Source organism: Clupea harengus, chromosome 14 (genome assembly GCF_900700415.2).
Source record: "Clupea harengus chromosome 14, Ch_v2.0.2, whole genome shotgun sequence".
Taxonomy (NCBI): domain Eukaryota; kingdom Metazoa; phylum Chordata; class Actinopteri; order Clupeiformes; family Clupeidae; genus Clupea; species Clupea harengus.
In genome coordinates, this window is record NC_045165.1 from 23205352 (window position 1) to 23227390 (window position 22039).

A 22039-nucleotide genomic window follows, 5' to 3' on the forward strand; every position below is an offset into this window, starting at 1 on the left:
CCATGGAAACTGTAATTTATTTGAAGCGCACCACGCAGATCTCGCCCACACTGTTTTTGACGTTTACAGAAATTTCTAGCAAGAACAATCTGGAGTCTGGAGGGGCACAGCGATAAACAGTTTTAAGTTAAGTGACTTCCTCAGCACCGCACAAACACTGCTGCCTCCACACGCACACACACAGAGAGTGTGCATGCAATCGTCTGTGCATAATTGCTGATTGTGCAGGTTTGTGCAGCTGTGGAACCAGGCCCGAAAGATTGTATACATCTTACAACACGCTTCCTCCGTCAGCCGGGTGGAAAAGGAAAGAGGAAGAGCGTTTGGAAAGACACCCAGTAGAACAGACTTCCCTCCCCAAAACCACTTCAAAGGAGCCAGCTGCGTGACCCAGGGAGGGGAGAGGGACGTGTGATGTGCGTGAGGAGCGGGATGCCACGAGAGGTGAAGGGTGCCAGGCCAGAGGTGAGGGAAAAATGGTGCCTGGACACTGTGGAAAGCCAAAGTCTCGGTTCACACGTCATGCAGTTACCAACCTTTTCCAACAGCTGGCACTTACCAAAGACAAAACTTGCAGGGAAAAGGTCGCCGACAGTGACAGCCACCGCCACAGCGAAAGCGACAGTGACAGTGACAGTAACTTCTCTAAAAGGCACTTTGTTGTTAGTTGTTAGAAACAAGCATCGTATAGTTTGATGTGATTTCTATCTCTCTACCTTCAAGAAGCTTTTGAAGACCCAACTCTTCAGAGCGCACCTCCCTTCCTAACTGGCACCTTGACTAGCACTTAACTTGCACTTCAGCAGTTACATTCCTGCACTTCTTTTTCCTTCTAGGTCGTTTTTCTAATTCTTATGTAAAGCAGTATTTATTGTTACACCATGTTTTTTATTGCTCTTAGCTTGACTATTCTCTCCCTTGTATGTCGCTTTGGACAAAAGCGTCTGCTAAATGACTAAATGTAAAACATGTAAATCTCACCAGGGAATGTTTGAGACATCAGTTGAAGTAATAGTTAAGAGAGATGAGTTCAGCGCTGGATGAACGCTCCTGGCTCCCATGAGTCATTATTAGAGTGACTCTGCCTCCGTGGTGACAGACGGAACTGTCAGCTGGACTGACTCATCTCATATCTAATAGCACTGCTGGCAGCAGCAGCAGCAGCCAGGCCTGATTTGGGACAACTTCTGTACACAAGTGGGAGTGGGAGGGAGGAGGGGAGGTTAAGAGCTGGTGAGCTGGCTAGGGTGAGAAGGGAGAAAGATCTAGGGCAACAAAGATCTGAGTCGCTTTAACCAGTCTCAAAACCTAAAGAGCAGAACAGTCAATGTGTTTGTACATATATTCTCAAGTAAAATTGCAATTAGATTTTGGAGTGTCCCCTTGACCAGCAAGGCATACATAGTACACAAGCACACACACACACACACACACACACACACACACACACACACACACACACACACACACACACACACACACACACACACACACACACACACGCACACATGGGTTCATGCCACCTTATTATCCTGTATTTAGCTTATATCATATTGGTATACAGTAGTTACATAACACTATTACCTGTACACTCAGTGAGCATTAATATTTCAGAGCTTTGTTTCCATATATAACTCAGTTGTTTATTTGGTTCAGTGTCTCTGTGTTGCATGTGACAATATTTGTGTGTGTGTGTCTGTGTGTGTGTGTGTGTGTGTGTGTGTATGTGTGTGTGTGTGTGAGTGTGTGAGTGTGTGTGTGTGTGGTTGCCTGACTGCTTGCAATTCCTGACAATTCCCTATACAGACCGTGGCCACAGCTGCTGCAGTGGGTGTCATGCAAACGTACATCTCCCTGGAAACAGGATTTTGATGAAAGTTCCTCTGAAACGGTCACAACGCTGGTCGATCCCGGGGATGAACTCTCCAGCTGACATATCACCCCTGCCCACGCCCACAGGCCGGAGCCAGAGAATAAATGCATGGTGCTCCCTGCTCCCCATGTTTAGGATTTCTTTTAGGACTGACTCAATTCATGATTTTGGACACCCTAGTGTTCTACTCTGTTTAGTTGAAATATGAGGCTCAGGCAAGTCTCATGCTTAAGTCATTTTTCAGCTGATTTGTTAATGGCTTTAGTTTTAATGAGTGATACAAATTTGTCATAAAAGCAATTTAAATGTTTTAGTTCTAATACTTCTAATACTTTCTTATTTATACAAAAGTGGAGTTTAATGTTTTAGACACTGATCAAGGAGGACTGAATCTTGTCCAAACCAGGGAACATCTGCAAGCCGTATAATTCCCTTGTCGTGTAACCTGTTATCACTACACCCCCAGAGTCACAAGGCTTCTAAAAATGGAGCAAAACCAAACATCTAAATTGGATGTTGCATCGCACTTCCGAAAAAGCAATTCCTCTGAACAAATGTTCAGACAGATGTACACAGCCACCACAGCAACTACCAACATGATGATGTCATCTTGTGTTTTTTTTATTGGTTTGACAGGAGCACACCCACCCACCATCTTCAGATGACTCAGTTAATATATCAGCCTCACATTGTTTTGGCTTCTTCTGGTAAAAGTTGTGACGAATGCTTTCCTGCATTGCTGTCATTGGGAGCAGTGTGAACAAGATGGCCCTGACAGGACATCTGCACAGATCACTGCTTGATTCCCTCAGAGATGTGTCTGTTCTGTCTTTCTTGCAGTCAAGATCACTAGAGCTCCTGTTTATGTTCCTCTTTTCACAATACATTAGGGGACCTGTTTTGAGTCCTCGCAAATGAGTTGTGGCCCAATACAGTGGTAATGTATGGAGAGTGTGTATTGATCTATCCAGCTCTGTGTATTATTCCTTGGAGCACATCATTAAAACTCAAACAAGGAAGGGTGAGAGGATGCTGGTAAATCCTTGATACACACTCTTTTGCTGTCACAGCTTGTCTTTGTTCATTTAATTCCCCTCCTGACAATTTGTCAATAGTCAGGTATACACAAACAAATCACACCCGCCTACCCAATGACCTCGGTAAAAGGTTCTCAAAACCTGGTGCTGTCCTGTATAGACAAGGATACGTGTGTGCTGTCATTTTCCTGCGGGCTGTGTGTTACATGTGATGTCTTTGATCGATGAGGTTGGTTGGGTTGAAGGTGGCCGTGTTACATAAAGGCTCCATTCTAAAGTCTTTCACTCAAGCATGGAGGTTCAAGATGGCAAGGGTGTCCGGCCGCCCTGTGAAAGCTGATGTAAGCATTGGAGGTGGCAGGTTTTTGCCTTGACCACTATCTGTGCTGAAAAGTTTACACAACAATAGCACTGTAAATGGAATTTTACTGAGATAAGCTCTGACCACCTGGCATGGCAGAGACAGAATGTGAACAATAATTTAGAAGTAGCTTAGAAATTGACATTTAAGGATGCTGTTTACACAATTAGTTTAATAACAAGAATTGTTTAATTTCTTTAAAATATGTTTATGGAAATTGTTAAATTGTTACATAACACTTAAAGTGAACGAAGAGTACACATGGGAACTCTAAAAATGTTCTTCCACCCTCTCTATGGATAAAACACGAGTGAATCTGCTACTCTCCTCTAAAAAGGACTCTCTACTCTACTCTCTATTTTAAAAAGACAGAAACTATGTTCATTTTGTGGTTTAATCAAAGGATACCCATGGCTCTGGATATACAATTTCATTCAGCGGCACATTCTTCATTGTGTTGTGAGGAGCAGATGTTGCCTGGAAGTAAGCTGCAGGAGACAGAGCCTCTGCAATACTTCTGATTCACACCCCTGTTTTATCAGATAGAGGCTCTGCAATACTTCTGATTCACACCCCTGTTTTATCAGCCTCTTGAGGACCTGTGTGTTTTGAGAGAGGTTCTTAGGTACCTTGGTTCTTCTGGCATAACATAATCAGCGTGTCTGAATGTGAGTATCTGATACAAGACTGGCACCATCTAGTGGGCCAAAAACAGAACATGAGTCGGCAGTCCAAAGACTAAATGGGTACTTTCTTGTTTGATTCAGCATTGGAAACATTAGAGTGTACATATTTGCCATAGCATCCCTTTCTTGATCATGCTGGGACAGTCTCACTTTGAAAAGCCCTTTGACAGGCTGAGTGCCATTCAGGAAGGTATGATATTTTATTTCAAGATCTTCATGTTTATTATTTCTTTTAACCACCATACATAGAGATTCTGTATTTCCTGTTTTTAAGGAATTACTTATTTAGACTGACATTTCCTGTTTTTTTTTCACACAAAAATTACTTCAAAAGGACTAATGACCAAAACTTTTTCAAGACTAATGAGGACAGAAATAGAAGAAGATAATATATTTGTATTGAATCATTGTGTTGAGTTAGTTCCAGTATAGGAAAAGTAAGTGGTACAGTTGCCAGTTGTTGCTAATAATAATATCATCATTTTCTCTTCTACACCTACAAATAACCTGTGAAAGTAGAACTGAAAGTGCAGCTCACATGTGGCCGGTGGCACAGATGGAAAAGTAGAAAGCCTCTTTGAAATCAAAAATGGAGCAAAAGCATTGTTACAACAGCTTGAATGTGTACTTGTGCCTTTTACAATGACATGAATATTTGTAAGAATGATGCCAAGATCTGCAATGAATAAGGCCAATCAAGTGTAACCAAAGATTACAGATTCAATCACACATGCTGGCAAGGAGGCTAAATTCAGTCCTTTGAAGTGTTGGGGACTGAAACTTATCAACGTCACAGCATGGCACCCACTGGGTCCCTGCACAATTACTGAGTCTGCTGGTGAGAGGCTATTGCAAACTAAGGCTTGTGAAATGGCTGCTTCAGTTCCCCCTCCATGGAGTTGCCTGGGTCCTTCCTCTGAAGTAACAGAAAAGCCTTGGTGACACTTGCTCTCCCTGACCGGGTGATGAAGCAGTAGAGTAGAGGATCGGCGAGGCAATTGAGACTGGCCAGGATCACGGTGACTTTATAAAGGTAGAACATCCAGGTTAGTGTCTCGCAGTCCTCCACCTGGTTCATCAGCAGAAGCATGATATGAAAGGGGCCGAAGCAGATGGACAGGGTCAGCTGCACCAGCCACAGGAGCCGGCACACCCGCTTACACTCCTCTTCCTCGGTGGCACGGTTGGACCGGACCTCTTTGCTGGTCTTCCAGCAGCAGAACCCGACCAGCAAAGACGGCACGAGGAACCAAGCGAAAAACCTAGCTATGTTGACTTTCGCCTGCAAAGGCATAGGAAAGGCGTACAGACAGATCTTGTCGGTGTCGTCATACACGTAATGAGACACTGTGATGCAATTGAAGGCCATGGTGCAGGTCCACGAAAGAACACAGACGCCCACGACTGTTCCCAATTTTCGAATGTAAGGGAACCTTAGGGGGTGAACCACGGCCATATAACGGTCAACAGCGATGCAGCACAACATAGACACGCTGGCATAGAAGTGGGTGAATAACAGGAAGACACACAGGTTACATGCAAAGCCCCCATGACGCCACTCCTCAGCCAAGATGTTGTCCACCCAGATGGGTAACATCATGATGAAGAAGAGGTCTGCCAGGGCCAGGTTCATTAGGTAGACTCCCATCGCATTGCCCTGTCTTATATGCTGGTAGGAGACGAACACAGAGAAGCAGTTGGAGGGGAAACCTAAAATGACAATGGCGATGTATAGAAAGGCAAAGATATTCCCAATCAAGTGTTCCCCAGGGTATCCTTCAGGGTGGCATTTACTTCGAAAAGAGTGATTCGACAATTCAGCTGTGGAATTCATCTTTTTTTCTACCAATAAAGAAAAAGACAACACAACTTTATTACTTTCAAATGTTTTTTTTTTATAGTCAATAAACGTATTCTTATCACATGCGATGCCATGGTTGCCATGGAAACATGCTGTAATTTTGTCAAGGGCATGGCTATAAGCACTTACAAAGTCAAAGTCAAATGTATTTATAAAGCACATATAAAAACAACTCACGTTGACCAAAGTGCTGTACAATTAGATCACAATAAATATAATAAATCATAAAATATTAAATGAAATACAAAACAGAAACAAAACACTCAACTAAGCATCTATATACACAGAAAGCAAGTATACAAATGATCAACTCAGATCAGGAGGATCCAAATGCTGTGTACGTTTCAGAAGTTACGTCCCCAATTAGGGTGCCAAATTGAATAACTTCTTACCACAGAGTTCAAGGAGCTGCCATAGACTCCAATGACAGGAGACAGAAGAAGATGCATAATAATGAAAGGTAGAAACACGATGGGTGCCTATGCAGATTCACTGCTTGGCCCCTAAAAATATAATTGTGCCTATTCCGAATAAACCTGTTTACTAGAAATGTTGACATTTCACATTTCCACAAAGCAGATATTCTTTATATATTTACCATTGAAAAGGATGTTTTACTTACACTATCAGCTGGACTGTAATCAGGAAATAAGTGGTTTGCTTAAATACAAACCATTTTAAGGCTCAGTATTCTAAGATGTCAGTATTCCAGGACCCATCCAGTCAGCAACCACTGGATACAATTTTACAATAAAAATGTAATTAATCATATCATTGACAATAAAAAGCACAGAGACCTCCAGATCTGCCTTCTCGTTTTCAAAACGTATGGTGTTTATCTGAAGAAACAGGAAGAGCAGGGCTCACAGTGTGAAAAAAAAGGAACAGGAAGGAGATGAAATATACCGCGTAAACATCTTAGCAAAATAGCAATGCTGACAGCTCAATACTTGAAATTGCATAGTTGCAAGTTAGCAGTGGCACCCTAAGAGAAAGTCCATTCAAATGAGCATAATCAACAGTGAAAACTGAACAGAAAGTTTCAATATGTGGCAATATTGCCTTATGACATCATTTTAGTTTGCACAATACATTATTACCGAAGACAATTACAAATGCATAGAAAAACAATCCAATCCAAAATTGCAGTGTCCTTTTTCAGTAAAAATACCATTAGTCATGGCGCACAACAGAGCTAATGACGCTGTCTCTGCCAGAGTGTTGGAGCTTTCTCAGTGTCACCCTCCCATTATACAGAATGGCTTTCAGTTCTGTCTTGGCACTCTCGCTCAGCAGGCAGTAGATTATGGGGTCTGCCACACTATTAATAGTGGTGGTGGCGACAAACACCATGTAGTAGTTTCTGAGGAGCAAGGCATTGCCACAGTCTCCTACCTCCAGCATGGCTCTCAAGAGCATGACGACCTGGTATGGGGTGAACGCCACCATGTAAGTGACGAGCAGGAGGAGCAGCAGATTCCTGATCTTTCTGCGTTCAGCGGCCTCAAGCGAGACACTGTCGTTGAGGGCTTTGATAATCTGATGGAAACAAAAGGCCATCAGGAACAAGGGCAGGAGGAACCCCAGCGCCACTCGAACAATAGCCACATTGGCATCAGCAGGGCGCATTGGCATCCTCTCCTCACACAAACGTTGGGCGGAGAAGGAGCCCAGGGTACCGGAGTGGGCAAGGAGATGCACATGCACAATCAGCTCGAAGCCCCACACCATGGCACTCACCACCACGGCCGTGCGCACTTCTCTCACCCAGCCGAAGTAGAAAGGGTAGACCACGGCCAGGTAGCGGTCCACTGAGATGCAGCACAGAAGCCCGGATCCCACATAGAAGCTGTTGTACATGACACATGCGATCAGGGTACAGAGCGTGCTGTCCACTGGCTGGCCGAGAGATAGCTCAATCCACACAGGCAGCGTGATGGTGTACAGGAGATCGGAGACACACAAGTTGACTAGGTACACTGCCACGGTATTGCCCTTTCGCATCAGAAGGCAAGCGACATAAAAAGACAGACAGTTGGCTGGAAATCCTATGATAAAGAACACAGAATATGCAGTCGGGTATATGAAACGCTCCACTACATCCTCTGTGTCACAGTCTTTAGAAGAGTTGGCATTGCTCTCGTTGGAAAATGTGACCAGCTCCATGATGCCTGTGACTGTAACTGAACGGTCAGCGTTTCAAGCACGCATATCACTGAGACCATGCAAATTCAACCCATGCAAATGATGTTCTAGGTATATCCCAAAACATTCGTTTGGGATTCGTTTGGGAGTCGTTTGGGAGACGTATCTGTCTAGGTCAGGGGTGTGCAAATTTTTTTTCCAGTGGGCCCTACTCACTTTGTAAATGTGTCGGATGCCCCTTTTGACAATTCAAAAGTCAACTCTTCATCAATGACTTTCACATGCCGAGTAACTGTGCAACATGACAGTTGGGTTTTCCCTTCTCGCCGTCTTTCTACGCTATACTGCATGAAGAGCTGGCCCCTCCACACCTCCAGTCCCTGCGGTATTATCATGCCACCAAGGCACGGCCTGTGCATGTTGGCTCCTTGTCGTGTTCTTGGATTAACTAGGACTTTTTCTGTTTTTGTATTACTAGTTCATACGTGGTGATTTCTTGATTCATGACTGCAGCTTGTATGCCCTGTTCTGACCAACTGTGTTCTTTATCTCAGCCCTGTCATTATTTTGTAAATCTCAAGTATCAGAGATCTGAGAGGGAACCTGTTTTGCCTACTCAAGTTTTTTGTTGCGTATGAAAACCACATATTAAATCATCTTTTCATTTTCTACCTGTTTATTCATTTGTCTGCTTTCTGGGTCAGAATCTGCACCTATGGCTCTTGGGCCATGACACCTTAGACTTTCTCATTAATTTCACTTTAACTGACTGTTTCACTACTGCTAACATTATGAGCTTGTCACTTCAGATTTGTGAGGAAGAGTCCATTTTAGGCTTTTAGACACATTTTTATTGTAGCCAGTGCCCTTTGTTGAATTTAAGATAATAGCAGTACTCGCCATTACAGATACATAACACTGCTGCAGATTAAAACAGCATCGGACAGTCCCGGTCCATGGGCTGTATATTGACCATGTGTGGTCTAGATGTTATTGGCTGTGTATATTGGACTGGGATTGGACAGGGACCACACACACAAAGATACACAGTCCATAAATTCATACTTGGCCCAGCACTGGTGTGCAGACGTCTTAAAGTCAGCAATCCTTTATTTAGTTATTTGGAAGCCTATTTGTCTCTGTTGTGTGCCGCCACCGTATGTGTGTTCATCATACAGTGGCCCCATGTTTTATTGCAATGACCCAAAGTCTCATACACAAAGGTTATAATCCTCTACCATGTGTAAAACCTTCAGTAAGGGCTTCAAAAATGCATTAGAATCTGGGTAAAACATGGCCTAAAGGTAGTGGGTACTGTAAGTGTATGTGCCAGAGAGTATGGAGCAGTGCACATGAGTACACCTCACTTCCTCATGACCGACACTAGCACCCAAGGGTTTTTAGCCTCCTTGCTAGCATGCCCACATTCCGTGGCCATGGGTGCAGTTTAGAATCCAGCTTCTCACAGTGCATGTTACATTGGTACGATGACCTGGATTGGGATTGAAGTTTGGAGGGGGGGGGGTTGAATGAACCAGAACCAGAATGAAACTGTCAGTGACCAGTGGAGTACAGAGCTGTACTCTAAGTAAAACTTGCTCCCCAACGCCTTTAGAGATGTTCTAGCAACAGGCGCTAGTAACTATGGGTTAGGTCACACGTAGGTCAGATATTTGGTTACCAAATTTGTCTGGTGTTGACACCACTGGGAGGAGTGTTTCCATTTCCATGTATGATGTTTCTAGGGTTATTTGACTTGAATAGGCACAGCATGTACAGATCTGTTTTTGCAGTGTGTTCAACCTGGAGAACAAAACAACGCAGTGAATAGCCTGGTTGGCTTTTGTGAACGACAAATGTGTTTATTTTTCCTTTTCATTTGCATATGCCACCAAAGTGAATTTTAGAATGAGAAAAAAAAGGTTACCTAAAAACATACCTCCAAAAGCTGTTCTTTTGTATACTTCTGTATACAGAAGGAATGAAAAAGCCCAACACCACACACACACACACACACACACACACACACACACACACACACACACGCACACACACACACACACACACACACACACACACACACACACACACACACATAATTACTACTGTGCCAATACCGTGCAGTGAAAGTATAGGCTAAGGCATTCCAAAGAGGGTCACATCCCCAAGCCATATCTCAGGCTATCTGTCTCACTAAAAACAAGCATTCAACACCCTCACACCTTTTTTACAATATTTTTTACTAATTCACATTGGAGTACAACAATCCATTTATTTCCATATGTCTTTTTCCATTATTGTCTGTATGTTTGCATGCCTCTTCCTGGGTGTTGGAATTGGATGTGTCAACATGTTCACATTGTAATTGAAAATTGCTGATGTAAGACAAACACATATACAGTATAGACAAACACCACAATAAAATTAAAACACAACATGCTATAGTGGGACAAACATGAGCTGAACTCAACTGCGTGAAACTTCAAAATGGATTCAAACTGATTTGGATGATTCGATATTCCATCCCTTTGTTGATAGCACTGGCACGGTGGCTCAGTTGCTTGCACTGCTGCCTCACAGCAAGAAGGTCATGGGTTCGATTCCCGCATGGGGCGCTGTTGGCTCTGGGGGGCAGGTCCTCCCCAGAGTGCACAGTGCTCAGGTGGGCTATCTCCCGGGCCTTTCTGTGTGGAGTTTGCATGTTCTCCCCGTGTTCACAAGGGGTTTCCTCAACTAAGAACTCCAACAGTAAAAAACATAACTCATGTCCATCCCTGACCAAAGATGGACAGTTCACTTCACTTGGTCCCCGGGCGCTGCAAAGCTGCCCACTGCTCCTGCTCCTGCTCCTGGGGGGGTCCTTGAGGAAGGACAGTCCAGGATGGGAAAAAGCAGAAAATAAATTCACCGCGACCTCAGGCCTACCTGCCTGTGTGTGTGTGTCCTGTGTCGCCTCCATACATATATATATGCACGTGTGTGTGCCATTAAAAACCTGACAAAGGTCTTAATTATTATTAATAGTGGTACAGTGGCCAGTGGGGCTGGTGTTGGAGGTGGAGGTGGGGTGTGTGGGGCTGGTGTTGGAGGTGGAGGTGTGGTGTGTGGTAACCCTGTTTGTGCACTTCAGGAACCACAGACGGTGGCAACAGGAAACCTGTGGTTCACCACAGCAGTTAGTTCACATGAGAGGATAAGGACAATGTTACTTACTAATCTACAGCTTTAGTCGTCAAATAGACAAGCTTGTCTCTCAGAATGAACAAAACAACACATTAAAGGTGTATAGCATTTTTCTACTTTACTGAGTGTGACACACTCAAAATGTATCTCCAGGTTGAACTTAAGCCTTAACATGGTGCAGAGTTGCTTTGTTGTGATAGAGCACTTCACAGTACTGTCCACAAGGTGGCAGCTCCTTTTTTGTGTGTAATTTACACTTCTATAAGTGAAAGCTTAAACACTGAACAACCTCATTGGATCTGCCCAAATAGACTTGACAAAGAAGCAGGCAGTTATGGATACTGTCTATGTTTAATGTCTGGCTTTAGAAATGAAGTGCGCCAACAATATTAAACACACAAAATACTTTAGAAATACATTTATCATATTCTGTATACGATTTTTAAATGTAATGACAGTACTTACAATTAATAACCAAGTACACAGACATATCTTTTTCTAATTTTATATATATTTCATAATTTGTACTTTTGCCTGTATCCTCATAATTTCATAATACAAGATGACGTGAAGATCTTTTTACGATACTGAGATCTCTATCCTGCGGGAACGGCATGCCTCCTCTGAAGGCCCTGCACTTGCTTATGTGAAGCTTAGACTAATGAAACTATTTACAGAAGCGCACACATCTGTGTTTCCTCTCCATTTCTGTAAAGACAGCCAGTAGAGATAAGACAGGCATGCTTGTGAGACACTAAAAAATGCAAAAACAAATCACAGGATGGAAAATAAAGAAAACAAAATGTTCACTTCATGATAAGGCTATTACAAGGGGGTTCATTGTTAATAAAGTATAAAGTTTACATCTATAACTTGACACAGATTCAAATAAATCTTAAGTAATTTTCTCTGTATATTTTGAAATGTTCTAAATCCACCACATGCCCAGAAACCCCACCCTAAATACATCTCGTCATCTCATCATGCCCCTTTCACTTGATGACTTTATAAGACAACAGGCTTGATGTGATCGGTTTTGTGCAGAAGCGTCGACACGACTGACCGTTGCGGGGTCACATCTGATCCTCTGGACCGCTCGTACCTGTGGTAGATCGCGCTGACTTTCCTCCTGAAGTACTGCCCCGTGCAGACGTACAGCAGCGGATTAAGACTGCTGTTCAGGAACGCAAAGTACGTCGCAAACTGGTTCCCGATTGCTGTGACCTCCTGCCACTCCGTGACCTGTAAGACCTGGAAGTCGCACAGCACGTCGAGGAAGGTGAACAGATGGAACGGACCCCAGCAAACAAAGAAGAAGAGAATGACGGCGTACACCAGTGCTGTGGCCTTCCTGTCGCCTCGGTCGGAGCTGCACGTGTTGTTCCTCCTCTGGTTCAGGGCTCTCGCAGCATTGATACTACAGAAAGAGATGGCTAGGAAAGGCAAGGCGAATCCCACCAGGTTGAGCAGGATGTGGTGGGCCACTTTCCAAGAGTCGTGCGGGTAATCGAGGATGCAGGACATGACCTGATACTCGGAGTCGTACTGCAGTTTCCTGTGGGGTAGCACCGGGGTGCAAACGGCCACGCCGAGGAGCCACGAAACTGCACAGACCGCCTTGGCATAGCGCCTCCTCCGAAGCCACCTGGCCTTCATGGTCTGCACCAGGGCCAGGTAGCGATCCACACTGATCATGACCAGCAGGAAGACGCTGGTGTACATGTTGATGGTGATGGAGAGGCTGACGGCGATGCACAGGAATTCCCCGAACGGCCAGTCGTAGTCGTTGAGGATGTTGATGCCCCAGAAGGGCAGCAGGGACAGCATCACAAGGTCGGCTAGGGCGAGGTTGCCCAGGTAGATTTCTGGAACGCTCCATTTGGCCCTATGAAGCAGGAACACGGTGAGGACAAAGGCATTTCCCAGAATTCCCACCACACTGAGGGTGAAGATGTACGGTGGAATGATGGCATAGACCAGATCCCAGGCAGCTTCATTCTCTGCCATGGGGGGGAATGTGGGAATGCTGATGTTTGGGGTCTGGTACATATCCATACTCACTTACAGTAATGGCTCTGCTATCTAGAAAAGGCAAAACAAAACACTGCTGTCAGTAACCATCTGGCTAAACGTTGTGTTTACACTAATGTCATGGACACATCTTATCTGTCATTCTTTCTCATTTCTCGGGGCTAAGAGAAGTATTAATAAATGTGTTTTGTCTATTTCAGTGTGAAGTCAAATTCAAGATGGCCTACATATCTAAAAATCTGTTACATCCTGAATGCAGTCAATTCTGAAGAAGACTAATGGGTTTCATAGGGTATTTTACTATGAATCATCACAGTATAAACAAGGTCTTAGCACATCTCACTTATGTCTCAACCAAACCTGGCCCACTCTGAAGTTACAATACACAATACAATCAGCTCAGAGTGCACAGCATTTTGAAAAGTTTCCATAAAAAACACCTTGAACCTACTGAATTACTGCTTGAGCACACCACGACAAATCGCGTTGCCTTCAACACACACTTTCCCTAAGCTAAAAACATCCATTATACCTTTTCACAGCTTTATCAGCCTTGTAGCTCACAAAATAGAATGCATCATATAATTGAACTGAGACATACCTGGAGATCAGATTTCTTTAGATATATGTTTAGACAACGGTTTGGTTGAAAATGAAGAGCCTCTCCTTCAAGCTCATTCCTCCAGATCAGACCGATTCTTACACAACGGAGTGCAAGTGTATACAGTGAGGCATTCCTCTCCGAGCCTGGGTTGGGGTGACTCAACTTGTATATACAGTTCAAACTTATCCTCTTCTTCGCTCAATATGAGGATGTGTTTCAACACTTGTACAAGGCTTTATCCTCTCAAGATATTTAATTACTCTTTTAGTAATTAAAAGCAGCTTGTCGTTTTTTTCATTCAGTTTTTTTAGCTTTTCTTTCACTAACCACTTCTCTTTTTTATCCTCTGTTTCCTGGGCCCGTGGGGAGGGCCACCCCCTCTCAGATTTCAGCATTCCATCACACCATCCATTACTCAATACAGAAAAAAGGCAAATCAACAACAACAAGAACATGAAACTAGGATTAACCCCTCCCAACGTTAGCCACTTCCTCTCACATAAAACAGAAAGCATGACACCACCCTTTCCTGGAAACCAAAGCCAAACCAAAATACTTATTTATCACCTACCACCCACCTAGCCATATCCTGCACTTCCTCCCGAAGTCTCACCAAGCAGTAACATAGCACCACATCAACGATGACCTCTTTACCTAACTTGCACAGGTGCCCCTATCCCTTCCCTCTTAGATATACTGAAGGGTAAGTGGGATGACTGATGGTGTCATCAGTAGAGAGGGTAACAGAGTGTGTAGAAGGCATGTTGGTCATTAATGGGTGAAAGAGAGATAGTGGACACAGAAGGGCTGTGTGGGTGTAGTCATGTTGTGGGTGTAGTCAAAATTATTTACACACACAAGACATGTCAGCTTTGCATGTATCTCTCAAAAATGTGGAGGATGCCTTTTCACAGGTTTTAAACAGAGAGCATTGTTTTATTCAGATTAGGGAACTTTTTTTGTCCCACAGAAACAAGGACATTCCAGTAAGACAAAGTAACAAAATTGCAAAGATATATGATTAAGCAATGAAGCTCAATAATGTACCATATACCAGGAGTGTACTGCTGCTTTTAACACAGTTAAAAACAGCACCCCACACTTTGCTCAAACACAATTTTAATACCGGTAGTTAACTTTCCTTTTCCAGTAATTCCTTAGTTAACTTTCCTTTTCCAGTAATTCCTCAGCTAAAATGAAGGTTGTTACTTTAATTTCATAACTTGGCCAACTGGTGCTCCTCTTTGGAATGTAATGAGCTCTGCCATGATTTACCACGGCTTCTGTCAGTTGTGTATAGCTTATAATTCAAGATAGCACTCCATAAGCCACTAGGTAGTAGCTTCGTTTTGTAAGGCACTATAATTCATTCCGTGTGGTGTATTCCCATTCGGTAGCATTAGGGAACATGGTGTTTGTCCGAGGAGAGGGTCAAAAGAACGGTTACCTCCCCCACTGTGGTGAATCCTAGCATGGCGCTAAATTGAAGCGGGGGCAACAGGGTACCACTCAGTGAGGGCACCTCCGGCATGGTGCCAAACGGGTAACACGCTCTGTTTGAGTGAAGGTCAGATAGCGGGGTTAGATCTAATTGGCCGTAGGGGTCAACCAAACAAAAGATAGATGGGTGTGTCCAAATTACTTTAAAAAAGATGAACGCGCCATTCATACAGGGAAATCATCCATGGAGCATCTTCTGTTGAAAGCTTAGAGCCTTTCAATAAATAAGCCGATACGCATCCTCTGATTACGAAACCTCGAATAAGTTGCTCTTTTCTCTGCAACAAATCAAATCTGAATAAACTTCTTGTAAGGTAACAATGCTATTATTCACTATACCAACTTGGGCATTAATCGTAAGGGAGCACGGACCCTTAATGACCTATTGACATGGATCCGTAGCAATATTGCCAGTCGTATCGCCATGGTAGTCTGTAGCAGTAGTCTCTTCATTGTTTTATTTCGACATTCAAGTTTATTTGTCACCTGATGAATCTGTTGTTAGCCTATTTTCATGTACAGTAGATGCAGTGACACAGGACACCGTGCAGTAGATACTAAATACAGTATGCAGAGTGTATAGTAAGTATAAGTATAAAGCCTCTAAAGAATCTTTCAGGTTTGTGACATTGAAGCTAGGCCTACACAAGGTTGATCTCTTTTCAGCTATAATCTCAGTTGTAGGACTCATTACAGTCACCCTTAAATGCTTTGACAAAAGAGTAGTATTGGATTTAGAGTAGGAGCACCAAACGCACCATGATGGCATCAGAGTATCTACAACTTACAAACTTACATATTTTCATGGGAAATACCACCAAACCACAAATTGGAAATATAATTACTAGGTCTATTGGTCAACAGTCATTAAACAAGTTTAAAGAGTTTTAGAATGGATTTTTCTTCACATTTTTTAAGTAGCTGATGATATATATATGATATAACAGTAACATCTATATGAAGAGCAAAGACTACACACTGCTACGTTCAGTGCTTTTATACCTCGTGGAATTGTCAACAAAAATGGCCTGTTTCTTATCACAGCTCATGACTGTGTGTAATATGGCGCTAGCTCTGTGCCTGAAGTGTTTACCAACAATCACATAGAGGAAGGGGTTAATGGCGCTGTTGCTGTAGCCGAGATATGTGGCCAGCTGGGTCCAAATGTCCAGGCTGTGCTCCAGGAGACACCCAGAGATGACCTGGTAGTAGTGCAAGGTGTCCAAGAATATGACCAGCTGGTACGGCAGCCAGCACAGGACAAACACAGCGAGCACCACCAGCACCAGGGAAGCAGCCTTTCTCTCCGCGTGACCCGTGGCACTACTGCGCACCTGCTTATCGGTGAGGATGGCGACAATGTGATAGCTGCTGAACGCCACTATGGGCACAGGGATGAGGAAGCCCACCAGGTTAGCGGTCACGTTGTAGCGGATCCGCCAGCCGGGGTGCGGGTAGGCCAGGTGGCACGCCTCCACGCCAAACTCGGGGAAGAAGTCCACCGAGCGGAAGAGGAGGCCCGGCAGGCTGAGCATCCCCCCCAGCACCCAGACTCCGGCGCACACGCCCCGGGCCACGGTCGAGCGCCGCCGCCTCCGGTGAGCCAGCGGCCTGGCCAGCGCCACGTAGCGGTCCAGGCTCACCACGGTCAGGAAGAGCACGCTGCACAGGTAGTTCATCCCGACCACCAGGCCCACCAGCTGGCACATGGCCGTGCCGTAGGCCCAGTTGAAGCGGTGTAGGACGGTGCTGATCCAGAAGGGGAGGCAGCACATCATCACCAAGTCAGCCACGGCCAGGTTGCCCAGGTAGACGTCAGCCACCGTGCTGTGCTGCCGCTGCAGACAGAGGACGGCGAGGACGAAAGCGTTGCCGGCGATGCCCAGCACGCAGATGGCGGTCATGTAGGCCGGCTGCATGGCGTAAACCCACTCCCAGGCGTCCGTGTGGTTACAGCCTCCCTCTTCGCCATGGCCGATCCCGAACAGAGCAATCTCAGAGGCGTTCAGTGCCATGTTGTCACTGCTTCAACAGAGAAATTATGTGTTTTAAAAACAACTCTATCTAGATTCCTTTTCTATCTTCAGAAAATCGTTTCCAAATCACCTCACAAAAAAAGGTTTTTGCACTGACTCCTCTGCAAGGACTGTGACTGTGCAACCACAAGGACCGTGGCTTACTTGGTGATTTACTACATGCACGGCTGAACAGGGCCATCAGTTCCACCCTGCTGAGCAGATGGAGCTTACGGGTAGTACGTGAGGTTGCTATCTCACCTGGACTTTTCAGAAATAAAACGGCCTGATGATTTGTAGATAGGCTGAGAGCAACAGATGGCTCATGCACTCTGCAGTCTGCACATTATGTAATGGAGCCTCTCTCTGTCTAATAGGACCACTCTCTCATACTCTGGTGCCAGGAATCAAATATCGATTTAAACCACAACCACCAACCAAATGAAAACAAAAGAAATGGTGACTCCATCACTTGAGAGAGGCTGTATTAAAAATATAAATACATAAGAAAGCAATGCCACATGATTTAATATATTTTTCATATGCCCACACATTGGTAAAAAGAAAAGTCTTTTCCTGTCTGGCGGGAAGCATGACTATGTGGGTATGACTCCAACCACACGTCTCAACGCATGTCTGACTGACAAACCCACAAGAAAAGCCTGGTTGTGTAACTAGTGGAAACTTTGTGACATGTACCAGCAGACTCCAAAAACACCCGAAAATCTTTCCTGAAAAAAAAACAGCAAGCGTGACTCATATTGTCTTAAGATTTAATTTAGCTTCATTCACCACAAAGTATAGAGTTCTAATTTTCTCAAATGGTAACTGGTTTCAAAAGCCCACTTCACTACCACGCTGTCCAAAAATGTGTTTTGCAAGGGTTTAATGTCTTTTTTCTATAAATAATTAACATGGACAGATACCACACATACATAATTGAGTTTTTTTGTCAATGTATCCACTATTGTAAAGAAAATATCAATAGGAAATATACGGAACATCAGTATAAGGATAACACAGAGATATATAAAAGTCACTTAGTAGGTAGCAACTACATATTTAACAAAGATATAAACAGCAACAGCATCAAGATATATATGCACAAATGAATACTGTTGACAACACAAAACACATGAAACAGTGCATCAATACATACAATAGGCCAATCATTCAGTCTTATAAAATACTAGTGAATTGAGGTAAGTTTGGAGTTTTGAAAAGGCAAAGCTGAAAGAGACACTCTTTGTATTAAAGTGTAGGCTGTTCTACTGACAGTGAGGAGCAGACTGGAGCAGCAGTCAAAGGAGGGAACAGGATACCGAGAGCTTCATAATAAAAAAAAAACATGGGACCCATTTTTAGGAAAAGTCCTGACCAATTTTTAGGAAAAGGCCTGAGCTTGGATGCGATACCTTTAACAGAAGTGTTAATTTACATTGCATATCTTATCCAAGGGCCGTATCAGATGGGTGCCAACTTACCGCTTAACTTAAGTGCAATTAACACAGACTTTTTCATGTAAAGTGTAACATTTGCTGTACTATATAATACAGTGCAGTACCTCTTGCAAATGTTCTTAATTGATATAATGATACAATTAAAGTTGAATGTTTGTTATGAAAGGCTACATATAACTTTTGATCATGTCTTCTTAACACTGAAAGGGGAAATCATATGCAGTAAATGGGCTAACGCCTGTTAGCACAGCTGAGTGCAATCTACAACCAACTATTTGTTTTGAAAGTAGCTTTGAAAGTCACTTGATCATTTGGCTACCCGTTCATCAATTAGACGCGAACGTTTTCAGCGTCGAGAGCTGCGACTTGGTAGAGCCTGCCTTCTTCCTGCTCAGGTTGATCTGCTTGGCCAGCTCCCTGACCTTCTTCCTGAAGTTCTTCCCCACGATCACGTAGAGGATGGGGTTGAGCAGGCTGTTGATGAAGGCCAGGTAGGTGAACAGCTGGCTGCAGATGTCCAGGGCGTTTTCCAGGGCGCAGCCGCTCAGCACCCGCAGACGCCACAAGATGTCCACGATGGTGAGCAGGTGCAAGGGGATCCAGCAGAGCAGGAAGGCCAGCAGCACGGCGAGCACGAGCACGGTGGCCTTGCGCTCCGTGTTCTCCGCGTTGAAGCGCTCCATCCGCTGGGTGTGCAGGGCATGGATGATGCGGTAGGTGCAGTAGGAGATGGCCGCCAGGGGCACGGCGAAGCCCAGCAGGATGAGCATGACGTCGCAGGCCAGCTCCACCTCCGGGCTGGGGAAGTCCAGCATGCAGGCGGTCACGTTGTACTGGGCCACGTGCTGCACCTTGCGGAAGTTGAGCACGGGCACGCTGAGGAGGAGCCCCAGGCACCAGACGGCCAGGCAGCTGAGCTTGGCGTAGCGGGGCCGCCGCATGCGGCCGTGAGACATGGCGTGGACCAGGGCCACGTACCGGTCGGCGCTCACCAGCACCAGGAAGTAGATGCTGCTGTACATGTTCATCTTGATGCCGGCGTTGACCAGGCGGCACATGAGGTCGCCAAACTGCCAGTTAAAGCCGTTGGCCACGTTGGCCGCCCAGAAGGGGAGGCAGGAGAGCAGCAGCAGGTCTGCAGCCGCCAGGTTGCTGAGGTAGATCTCGGCCACGGTGCACGGCTTCTTGTGGAAGCAGAAGACAGTCAGGACGAAAACGTTCCCCACGATTCCAAGCACGGAGATGACGACCATGTACACTGGCTGCATGGTGTACAACCAATCCCAGGCTTCTGACTCGGGACAGTGGCTACCGTTACTGGTGCCATTGCTCCACATGTTGAAAGGGTCAGTTAAGGATGAGACTGAGGGGGTTGGTGTTGCGTAACTGGTATCCATTTGAAAGCTGTCAAGACACAGGTGTTTCATTGTAACTGCTTTGGCTCATGAGGAAGAGACAAACAACATGACTTACGTCCATGCAAAGAAGAAATAGAAATATGATTGTGATGATGCTGTTTACAGTGGTAACCAAACACTATAAACGGTACAAGCAAGGGAATTTTCAAGGGACTAAACGTTTCTTGGAAAAAAACAAAACTGAATATTGTGTCTAAATCAGGTCAAACGCATGCATGCGTAAATGCAGATATGCTTATAATATGTCAAATAAATATTTCACAAATTCATGCTGATCTCATCACACCAGAGATAAAGAAACTCTAGACACAAGTACGTGTATTTACATATGAGCTCACAGAGCCACTGTCTGATTGACTGGGTGACTAACCACTTACAAATACACAAGAAAGAGGAGCTGAAAGCAAACAAGTTCAGTGCAACATATGTACATGACATGTAATGCAGTGCACTTTACAAAGTGAGATTTCTGTTTGTTATCTGTTGATTCAGAGACCTGTATGCACTGACCAGCATATGTATATGTCTGTTTATCTCAGTATATCTGATTAAAGTCTTTTTTAAATAAATTGTCAAGACCTTTGTACAAAATCAAACATTCATCACCCACTCAAGGAATGCTGAAAAGCCTTGAGATACATGTAATCTAATTTCATCTGGTATGCATTATATGACTGAAATTGAGAGTAAGGTTGGCAACAGAGCGTGTCAGATCAGTGTTGAACATACCTTGTGGACTGATGAACTGTGGCAAGCAGGGTGCTCTCTCTCCTCTGCGCTGCCTCTGGGCTTGTGGAACCACGCGCTGGAAAGGTTCACTGCTTTTAAGGAGGGAAAACCAGAAATGACATCATCCAGCAGTAAACATCCTCTCCCTCCCACATTCTACATCACCTCCTCTCCTACTTTTCATCCGTACACTAAGTACACTTCTGCACTTATTTCTCTCTCTCTCTCTTTCTCACTCTCTCTCTTTTTCTTTCTCTCACCCACTCTGGCATGTTCTTCCTGAATCTGTCCCTTTAAAAAAGGAACTCCTCTTTTACCTAGCCCTGACCCCAACCACGTGCATGACGGACACTAGAGATGTTCTGATTCATTTCTGTCTGTTTCCGAGAATTGTTGCATCTAAACTTCCCTATTCATTACGTTCCCCTCAAGCAGACAAAAACCTGGATGTGTGCCTATGCAAGGAAAGTAGCTCCAGGATAGGGAAATATACAAGTGTGATGGAGGGTATTCCAGAGTTGACCATTTCCCATTGGTAATGCCAGGGGTACAGGGGTTGGTGCATACGTAGACTGATGAGCTGAGCAGTTTCTTAAGGCACTCTTAGGAACGGGCCTTCTGGACAATTCTAACTGCCCACTTTTGAGCAGAAGACAAGTTAATCAGGTGACTGATGTCACACCTTGGCATAGGAGACAGTGAGAAATGATATGGATGGCAATTCAGTTGTAGGGAACTGGTACCATAGTTTGCTGCAGCATTGTTTAGAAAGGAAACCTAGAAATCTACTGTAAGACACCACACACATGCTCTTTTCGGCATCTGGATTTTATTAGCTCAAAATGAGTTATGGTATTTACCAGACACTTGTCCAAAGCGACTTACAAAAACATTAAAAAAAAAACAAGGAGAAGATTAGGTAAAAAGCATAATGAAAATAATACAACAATATTACGTTTCAATTAAGGATTATTATTATATAAAATGAATACTACTACTACAACTACTACCACCACCACTACTACTAATACTTCTAATAATAATAATTATTATTATAACAATGTTATCATTCATAATCATAGAAATAATAATAATCAAAATAATACCATAATAATAATACAATAAAAGTATGACTC

General features: G+C 44.1%; 5 protein-coding genes across 5 annotated transcripts; all 5 read right to left on the reverse strand.

Moving 5' to 3' along the window:
- Window positions 1-4333: 4333 nt before the first annotated feature.
- LOC105895774 (ovarian cancer G-protein coupled receptor 1) lies at window positions 4334-6743 on the reverse strand. The gene is made up of 2 exons (XM_012822463.2): window positions 6441-6743; window positions 4334-5799 (listed from the first exon to the last, which is right to left on the reverse strand). Exon 2 carries the CDS (start codon window positions 5789-5791, stop codon window positions 4814-4816), a length of 978 nt encoding a protein of 325 aa, XP_012677917.1. The 5' UTR covers window positions 5792-5799; window positions 6441-6743; the 3' UTR covers window positions 4334-4813.
- A 248-nt stretch (window positions 6744-6991) lies between these two features.
- On the reverse strand, window positions 6992-7984 carry LOC105895782 (ovarian cancer G-protein coupled receptor 1-like). Its single transcript, XM_012822474.2, has one exon. It carries the CDS (start codon window positions 7982-7984, stop codon window positions 6992-6994), a length of 993 nt encoding a protein of 330 aa, XP_012677928.2.
- Window positions 7985-11480: 3496 nt separating this feature from the next.
- On the reverse strand, window positions 11481-14586 carry bdkrb1 (bradykinin receptor B1). The gene is made up of 2 exons (XM_012822485.3): window positions 13779-14586; window positions 11481-13228 (listed from the first exon to the last, which is right to left on the reverse strand). The coding sequence occupies exon 2, from the start codon at window positions 13199-13201 to the stop codon at window positions 12152-12154; it is 1050 nt and encodes a 349-aa protein (XP_012677939.1). The 5' UTR covers window positions 13202-13228; window positions 13779-14586; the 3' UTR covers window positions 11481-12151.
- A 106-nt stretch (window positions 14587-14692) lies between these two features.
- Window positions 14693-17731, reverse strand: LOC105895804 (B2 bradykinin receptor-like). Its single transcript, XM_031580802.1, has one exon. The coding sequence runs from the start codon at window positions 17294-17296 to the stop codon at window positions 16253-16255; it is 1044 nt and encodes a 347-aa protein (XP_031436662.1). The 5' UTR covers window positions 17297-17731; the 3' UTR covers window positions 14693-16252.
- A 321-nt stretch (window positions 17732-18052) lies between these two features.
- On the reverse strand, window positions 18053-21239 carry LOC105895815 (B2 bradykinin receptor-like). The gene is made up of 2 exons (XM_012822506.2): window positions 20904-21239; window positions 18053-20160 (listed from the first exon to the last, which is right to left on the reverse strand). Exon 2 carries the CDS (start codon window positions 20151-20153, stop codon window positions 19083-19085), a length of 1071 nt encoding a protein of 356 aa, XP_012677960.2. The 5' UTR covers window positions 20154-20160; window positions 20904-21239; the 3' UTR covers window positions 18053-19082.
- Window positions 21240-22039: the final 800 nt, after the last annotated feature.